Source organism: Rutilus rutilus, assembly GCF_951802725.1.
Source record: "Rutilus rutilus genome assembly, chromosome: 22".
NCBI lineage: Eukaryota > Metazoa > Chordata > Actinopteri > Cypriniformes > Leuciscidae > Rutilus > Rutilus rutilus.
The window spans coordinates 32,463,088-32,472,739 of record NC_140227.1 but is presented as its reverse complement, the minus strand read 5'-3'; the positions used below and the strand labels follow the sequence as shown (position 1 = coordinate 32,472,739).

Here is a 9,652-nt window from a genome sequence, read left to right as displayed (position 1 = left end):
ATTTCTGAAGGATCATGAAAGTTCAGCTTTGATCACAGGAATAAATTACATTTTAAATTATATTAAAATAGAAAACAGTTATTATAAATTGTCATAATATTTAATTTCTTTGGTATTTTTAATCTAATAACCAGCCTTGGTGAGCAGAAGAGACTTCTTATTAAAACATTAAACATCTCGACTGGTGTGTGAATATAATATAAAGCCTGTTTTAGTGCTGTTGATTTGGGGGAAATATGGCCTGAAAACACGTTCTTCACTGTTTCTGTGGGGTTTCCATGAACGTGTGCGTCTCGTAAAGACATTCCTCGTCTGAAGTGAAGACTTCCTGTTTATCGGACCATAGAAATTAATTTTATACGCTTTAAAGAAGGAAATGTAGCTTATTGTTACACTTTTAAGCAACTGATAACAAGCAATAATGTTCCTCCACTGAGTCCAGATCCTCCAGACAGAGAACACACACACACACACACACACACACACACACACACACTATTATTAGTTCATTAGATGGTGAGAGCTGTCAAGAAATATGTTCCAGCCCAAAATTGAAAAGCAAAAAAGCTAATTATATTTTTGTAAAAATTTTTGCAGTGCAATATGAATGATGTCACTCACTCTCACACACACACACACACACACACACACACAGATCCAGTCTGTTTCAAGGTGAAACTTTGTAGTTCCACACGGTTATATTTATAGTTTATGAAGATCTCAGCGTAGAGTCACTGTTTCAGCTTCCTCACACACACACACACACACACACACACACACACACACACACACACACACACACACACACACACACACACACACACACGTCTCTGAACACTTGAAGCTGCTGACGTCACGTTCTTCTGTCAGAGATAAATATAGAGTGTGTGTGTTTTGAGAAGAAGCACCGGCAGCTTTAGAGACTGAGCCGAAGCTCCTGTGCGCTTCACTTCACTGTGTGTGTGTGTGTGTGTGTTTCACTTCTCAATCTGGAGGTTTGGCCTTTTTCATGGACTTATTCTGGAGGAATAATTTAGTGTTCACAGATGGAAGATTAGATGAAGAGCAGCTATTTGAGTGTGTGTGTGTGTGTGTGTGTGTGTGTGTGTGTGTGTGTGAGTGTGTGTGTGTGTGTGTGTGTGTCGAGCGCGCATGCTTTCAGCGGCTCCAGAACATCAGTGTGTTCCACTTGTCTGCCTTAATATGTGTGATTGACAGTAATACTGTACGTGTCTCTTCTCGTGAAGCTCCTCTGCCTTTCTGACTTGATTTTGATCATTTTCACGCTGTGATTACACCGAGATTAAGTTGCTTCTGTATTGTGTGTTTGTGTCAGGAATATTTATTTAAACGGGAATAAATTGATCTGGTTGCGTCTGAGATGTGTGTCGTCCTTTGCTCTCGGTGTTTGTCCTCAGGAAGAAGCACACACTCATTTCAACACAAACTTTATTTGTTGTGGATGATGACGAAACATTCTTATTACAAATCAACAACTGAGAATCACGATCTCCACATGACCAGTGAAATATATTGTGTATCTCAAGACATGAGTGTTTGTAAGTGTGCTTCAGTCCCACTGCTGTTCAACAGGTGATGCTTAAAGGAACATCAATTCATGCCTTACATCATTTCATCAGCGAATCATAACTCCTCTATCAGCATCACACAGTAGAGTGGTGTGTAGTGTTGTGGGGTGTGGTCTTGTGTGTTGGTGTGTGGTGTGTAGAACTGTGTTGGTGTGTAGTATTGTGGTGTGTGGTCTTGTGTGTTGTGTGCGGTGTGTAGTATTGTGTTGTGTGGTGGTGTGTTGTGTGGTGTGATCTTGTGTGTTGGTGTGTTGTGTGCGGTGTGTAGTATTGTGTTGGTGTGTAGTATTGTGTTGTTTGGTGTTGTGTTGGTGTGTTGTGTGAATGAACACCATCAAACAGCACAGGCCGTGTTCAGAATGTATGTATTAACACACTCGCTGTTTCTGCAGTGTGTGTGTGTGTGTGTACTGTGTGTTCTCATTCATTTGTTCCATTGTGCAATATGCACTGAGTTACCGTATCCCACAATGCAATGCGCACAACACAGCCATTTCCCGTGACCAGAGAGCGAGTTCTGCAAGCTGAGGATCTGCTTATTAGATCAGGGTTACTAAAATATAACGATCATAAACATGTTTCACTGCGAAACTCCACAGAAGAGAGAAGATACTCTGAGGAGATGAAGAATGTGTTTACATCCGACGAACCTGCATCAGTGTGTGAAACGCCTCACACACACACCAGCAGACACCAGCGCACACACCAGCAGACACCAGCACACACCAGCAGACACCAGCAGACACCAGCGCACACACCAGCAGACACCAGCGCACACACCAGCAGACACCAGCACACACACCAGCAGACACCAGCACACACACCAGCACACACACCAGCAGACACCAGCACACACACCAGCGCACACACCAGCAGACACCAGCACACACACCAGCACACACACCAGCAGACACCAGCACACACACCAGCGCACACACCAGCAGACACCAGCACACACACCAGCGCAGACACCAGCACACACACCAGCACACACACCAGCAGACACCAGCACACACACCAGCAGACACCAGCACACACCAGCAGACACCAGCACACACACCAGCGCACACACCAGCAGACACCAGCACACACACCAGCGCACACACCAGCAGACACCAGCACACACACCAGCACACACACCAGCAGACACCAGCACACACACCAGCAGACACCAGCAGACACCAGCACACACACCAGCACACACACCAGCAGACACCAGCACACACACCAGCAGACACCAGCACACACACCAGCAGACACCAGCACACATCAGCACACACCAGCAGACACCAGCACACATCAGCACACACCAGCACACACCAGCACACACACCAGCAGACACCAGCACACACCAGCACACACACCAGCACACACCAGCAGACACCAGCAGACACCAGCACACACCAGCACACACACCAGCACACACACCAGCAGACACCAGCACACACCAGCACACACACCAGCAGACACCAGCACACACCAGCACACATCAGCACACACACCAGCACACATCAGCACACACCAGCAGACACCAGCACACACCAGCACACACACCAGCACACACACCAGCAGACACCAGCACACACCAGCAGACACCAGCACACACCAGCACACACCAGCACACATCAGCACACACACCAGCAGACACCAGCACACACACCAGCAGACACCAGCACACACACCAGCACACACACCAGCACACACACCAGCACACACCAGCACACACACCAGCAGACACCAGCACACACCAGCACACACCAGCACACATCAGCACACACATCAGCACACATCAGCACACACCAGCAGACACCAGCACACACACCAGCAGACACCAGCACACATCAGCAGACACCAGCACACATCAGCACAGACACCAGCACACATCAGCACACACACCAGGCAGACACACCAGCAGACACCAGCACACACCAGCAGACACCAGCACACATCAGCACACACCAGCAGACACACCAGCAGACACCAGCACACATCAGCACACACACCAGCACACACACCAGCAGACACCAGCACACACCAGCACACATCAGCACACACACCAGCAGACACCAGCACACATCAGCACACACACCAGCAGACACCAGCACACATCAGCACACACACCAGCACACATCAGCACACACCAGCACACACACCAGCAGACACCAGCACACATCAGCACACACCAGCAGACACCAGCACACATCAGCACACACACCAGCAGACACCAGCACACATCAGCACACACACCAGCAGACACCAGCACACATCAGCACACACACCAGCAGACACCAGCACACATCAGCACACACACCAGCACACATCAGCACACACCAGCACACACACCAGCAGACACCAGCACACATCAGCACACACACCAGCAGACACCAGCACACATCAGCACACACACCAGCAGACACCAGCACACATCAGCACACACACCAGCACACATCAGCACACACACCAGCACACACACCAGCAGACACCAGCACACATCAGCACACACACCAGCAGACACCAGCACACACACCAGCAGACACCAGCACACATCAGCACACACACCAGCACACACACACCAGCACACACACCAGCACACAAACCAGCACACACCAGCACACACACCAACACATACCAGCACACACCAGCACACACACCAGCACACATCAGCACACACCAGCACACACATCAACACACACCAGCACACACCAGCACACACATCAGCACACACACCAGTACACATCAGCACACACACCAGCACACACTGGGATCTGCAACTGGCCGATGACTGAATGAGTTTTGACAGGTGACGAGTCTATACTTTTCATATTTTTATGCAGTTTCTGTTTTTCTCAGACAGCGCCCCCTAGAGTCGCTGTGGAGTACTTGTGTTTAACGCTACTGTCGTAAACCCCACTCACACAGAGCCGTCTCTGCACTCTTCCGACCGCGCTCTCTTCGTTTTCTTCGTCGACTCTGCCATGATTCACGTCTGAAATGCGTGCTAGTGTCTTCCATAGAGGCTCTTCATATGTTGTTGATGTATGTGACGGCGTGCTGTAAAGCAAGTCGTAACCCCCCCCCGCTTTGCTATCGGGATGATTCGCCCTACTACGAGTCTTGCATAGTGTGCCTTTAATTTTATGTCGTCTTGTATTTGTGCGTGTGTACTGGACGCTTGTGTGTGTGTGTGTACTGGAAGCTTGTGCGTGTGTACTGGACGCTTGTGTGTGTGTGTGTACTGGAAGCTTGTGCGTGTGTACTGGACGCTTGTGTGTGTGTGTGTACTGGAAGCTTGTGCGTGTGTACTGGACGCTTGTGTGTGTGTGTGTACTGGACGCTTGTGTGTGTGTGTGTACTGGAAGCTTGTGCGTGTGTACTGGACGCTTGTGTGTGTGTGTGTACTGGAAGCTTGTGCGTGTGTACTGGACGCTTGTGTGTGTGTGTGTACTGGACGCTTGTGTGTGTGTGTGTACTGGAAGCTTGTGTGTGTGTGTGTACTGGAAGCTTGTGCGTGTGTACTGGACGCTTGTGTGTGTGTGTGTACTGGACGCTTGTGTGTGTGTGTGTACTGGAAGCTTGTGTGTGTGTGTGTACTGGACGCTTGTGTGTGTGTGTGTACTGGAAGCTTGTGTGTGTGTACTGGAAGCTTCATTTACCAAGAAAAATTCCTTGAGAGTGCAAGCAGTAAATCTCCTTCTGGTTCTGATCTTTTACAACGGAAGTGAATCAATCAAAACTAACTTTATCTGGACAATAACTTTATTCTAGATCTGCTGTAAAGCCTAAACACCCTCTGTTACTGTAATCTCCTGTTATCACTGTAAAGCTGCTGAGAAACAGTCGATATTGTTAAAGCGCTGTATAAATGAAGGGAACTTGACTTGACTAGTGTACTACTTTTTATTGTTGTGCACTGTACACTGAAATCTAGTGCGCGGTGTGTTGATGCTTCATTCTGAACACAGCCTCGTTTAGAACCTCCGTTGCTCTGACTTTGGTCGCCATGGTGACATGCATTACTCTGGAGTCAGTTGCCATGGTAACTCGCACTTAGTGCGTCGTCGCACTGACGTATTGAGCTTCCAGCGGCTCGTGCGTGCGTGTGTGTGTGTGTGTGGATGATGTCAGCGGTTTAAAGTGCGGTGCGTGTCAGATTTACACAGCTGTACGACTGTAGCATTAGCGGAAACGCTAGCGGTTTAGTGCTGCTGTTGCCACGGGCGACCGCTGATCGTCTCCTCCCAGATGGACCAGGAAACTGTTGCTACTCCAGTCCGTCGACAAACTGGACAGAGAGAAACTCCAATCATCATGTGTATCACATGTTTATACACACACACACACACAGATATACTGTTACTTCAATAAACATGGAGTCATCAGAAGTCAAAATTAAAGAAAATGTCTGAAAGTTTCAGAATCAGGCCCATATTAATTTGTATCATTTTATAAAAAAATGGTTTGCAGATGTCGGTTAAAAGACATGGGTAAAGAAATTACATATTTGATCTTATTTAAGTAAGTGTTTTTATTTTATGTTTATTTTGACATTTTTATGATCTAATGTTTAGTAAGGTTTTTATTTGTTTATAATCAGCAACTACTCAGACAGTCAGCATCAAAGTTTGTCTAAAAAAATATATTTTTTTATGTTACTACAGTAAAACCAGGTTAATCAGAAATTCAATTTAAGAAAATGTAAAAAGATTCTGAAAGACAATTTTTTTTTAATGATTTTATTGTAACAACAAAATAGTGACTATGGTATGAAAAAAGTAATGTTGTTTTTATGACATGCAGGTAAACAAATGAAATATTTCATCTGTTTAAGTAACTGTTTTTATTATGATTTTATAATTATTTATCTGAATTGACATTTTTATGATTTAATTAACTTTCATAATATATATATATATATATTTCCCTATCTTTAGCGGGGTTTTTTTCAGTTTAAATTTATTTTTTTTTCAGTTTTAATAATTTTGTAGTTCTTGTTAATTTCAAGGCAACATTTCTAGGTTTGCTTCAGCCGAGTGTGTTGCGCTGATCTTGCATTATTCCGGGGTGATGTCACCTGGTCGAGCTGGTCACCGGCTGGGACGCCCAGGCGAGGTCGTCGTCGCTGTCGTAGCGTCTGGGATTGTCGAAGAAGTACGGCCTGTTGGAGAACACGTGGCTGGGAATGGCAGAGCCGATCTGGAAGCAACAGATCACAGTAGAATCAGAATCAGGTCCGGTGAGGAAGAGTTTTCCTGGTGTTCTGGTGTCCGGCTCACCCGCTCCTGTGCCGGCCTGCGGACCCGGAAGAAGAAGACCACCAGAGCCGTGGGCAGAAGCTCCCAGACGAACAGGATCAGTCCGAACACCACGAACCCGGCGTCGCCCAGACTGGAGCGCAGATCCGCCTGCAGAAACACAGAACCAGCTGCTCGACCTCAGTCTGAACCAGTGTCGAGAGGGACTCGTTACTAGTAACTCCAGTTACGTAATCAGATTACTTTTTTCAAGTAACTGGTAAAGTAACGCATTACTTGTAAAATTTACAACAAAATACCGGAGTTACTTTTTCAAATAAGTAACACAAGTTACTTTATCTTCCCATTTATTGACTGTCTTCATGTTGAGAGAAATTGGGAGTAAGTGCAGAAGCGTTGTGTGTGTGTGTGTGTGTGTGTGTGTGTGTAAGCATGATGGTTATTGTAGTTCTAGGCTAAATGTGAGCATTTACTCATCTCACTTGCACAAAAAAGAATCAGTATTCCTCAAAATGAATAAAAACTGTGAAAAGCAAAATCAGAATACTACGCAAACCTGCAATAACTAAATAATATTTATGCATTTAATCTCACTTTATTGATGATCTTTCATGATTCATATGCTTATTCTGTGCCCTCTACTGTACATGCGTGAATTTGCATTTCCTTCAGCCTTATTATTTAAATTTTGGTGTGAAAGGGCCTTTACATTTGCCCAAAAATAGAACTTTTTTTGTTATAAACAATAAAAAACAAGCCCAGCCAAGGTGAGAAAAAGTAACGCAAAAGTAACGTAATGCATTACTTTTTTTTTAAAGTAACTAAGTAATGCAATTAGTTACTTTTTAAGGAAGTAATGCAATATTGTAATGTATTATTTATCAAAGTAACTTTCCCCAACACTGGTCTGAACACGTGTGACCGGCACCCACCTGATCCGACACGTTGTACCAGTCGTAGTCGAACGAGTTTATGGTCTGGATGTCGGTGAGAGCCAGAACCAGTAGATTATAACAGGCCCGCGACGCGTACAGGAGGATGACCATGAGGCCGATCAGGGTCACCTGACACACCGACGTGCCCTGGGACACATACAACACCAATCCTATCATTTATGATGACAGTCATGATGACTGTAATACGACTAATTAGAGACTGTTATCAGAGTGTAATTAGAGACTGTTATTAGACTGTTATCAGACTGTAATTAGAGACTGTAATTAGAGACTGTTATCAGACTGTAATTAGAGACTGTCATTAGACTGTTATCAGACTGTAATTAGAGACTGTTATTAGACTGTTATCAGACTGTAATTAGAGACTGTTATCAGACTGTAATTAGAGACTGTTTTCAGACTGTTATCAGGCTGTAATTAGAGACTGTTATCAGAGACTGTTATCCGACTGTAATTAGAGACTGTTTTCAGACTGTTATCAGGCTGTAATTAGAGACTGTTATCAGAGACTGTTATCAGACTGTAATTAGAGACTGTTATCAGACTGTAATTAGAGACTGTTTTCAGACTGTAATCAGACTGTAATTAGAGACTGTTATCAGACTGTAATTATAGACCGTAATCAGACTGTTATCAGACTGTAATTAGAGACTGTAATTCGAGACTGTAATCAGACTGTTATCAGACTGTAATCAGACTGTTATCAGAGACTGTTATCAGACTGTAATTAGAGACTGTTATCAGGCTGTAATTAGATACTGTTATCAGACTGTAATTAGAGACTGTAATCAGACTGTTATCAGACTGTAATTAGAGACTGTTATCAGGCTGTAATTAGAGACTGTAATCAGACTGTTATCAGACTGTAATTAGAGACTGTTATCAGACTGTTATCAGACTGTAATTAGAGACTGTTATCCGACTGTTATCAGACTGTAATCAGACTGATATCAGGCTGTAATTAGATACTGTTATCAGACTGTAATTAGAGACTGTAATCAGACTGTTATCAGACTGTAATTAGAGACTGTTATCAGACTGTTATCAGACTGTAATTAGAGACTGTAATCAGACTGTTATCAGACTGTAATCAGACTGATATCAGGCTGTAATTAGATACTGTTATCAGACTGTAATTAGAGACTGTAATCAGACTGTAATTAGATACTGTTATCAGACTGTACTCAGACTGTAATTAGAGACTGTAATCAGACTGTAATTAGATACTGTAATCAGACTGTAATTAGGGACTGTAATCAGACTGTTATCAGACTGTAATCAGACTGTTATCAGACTGTAATTAGAGACTGTTATCAGACTGTTATCAGACTGTAATTAGAGACTGTCAGACTGTAATCAGACTGTTATCAGAGACTGTTATTAGACTGTAATTAGACTGTTATCAGACTAATTAGAGACTGTTATCAGACTGTAATCAGACTGTTATCAGAGACTGTTATCAGACTGTAATTAGAGACTGTTATCAGACTGTAATCAGAGACTGTTATCAGACTGTTATCAGAGACTGTTATCAGACTGTAATTAGAGACTGTTATCAGACTGTTATCAGACTGTTATCAGACTAATTAGAGACTGTAATTAGAGACTGTTATCAGAGACTGTTATTAGACTGTAATTAGAGACTGTTATCAGACTAATTAGAGACTGTTATCAGACTGTAATCAGACTGTTATCAGAGACTGTTATCAGACTGTAATTAGAGACTGTTATCAGACTGTAATCAGAGACTGTTATCAGACTGTTATCAGACTGTTATCAGACTAATTAGAGACTGTAATTAGAGACTGTTATTAGACTGTAATTAGAGACTGTTCTCAGAGACTGTTATCAGACT

At 43.9% G+C, this 9,652-nt stretch overlaps 1 protein-coding gene across 1 annotated transcript in view; it reads right to left on the bottom strand.

Annotated features, from left to right (window-relative positions):
• Positions 1 to 3,223: 3,223 nt before the first annotated feature.
• Positions 3,224 to 9,652, bottom strand: part of gpr137bb (G protein-coupled receptor 137Bb) — an 8,996-nt gene continuing 2,567 nt past the window's right edge. Inside the window, exons 5-8 of the mRNA XM_084394632.1 lie at positions 7,774 to 7,923; positions 6,863 to 6,991; positions 6,661 to 6,782; positions 3,224 to 5,871 (exon numbers count right to left, since the gene is read on the bottom strand). Coding sequence (XP_084250758.1) covers positions 5,778 to 5,871; positions 6,661 to 6,782; positions 6,863 to 6,991; positions 7,774 to 7,923 — 495 coding nt within the window. The 3' untranslated portion in view covers positions 3,224 to 5,777. The remainder of the gene's footprint in view (positions 5,872 to 6,660; positions 6,783 to 6,862; positions 6,992 to 7,773; positions 7,924 to 9,652) is intronic.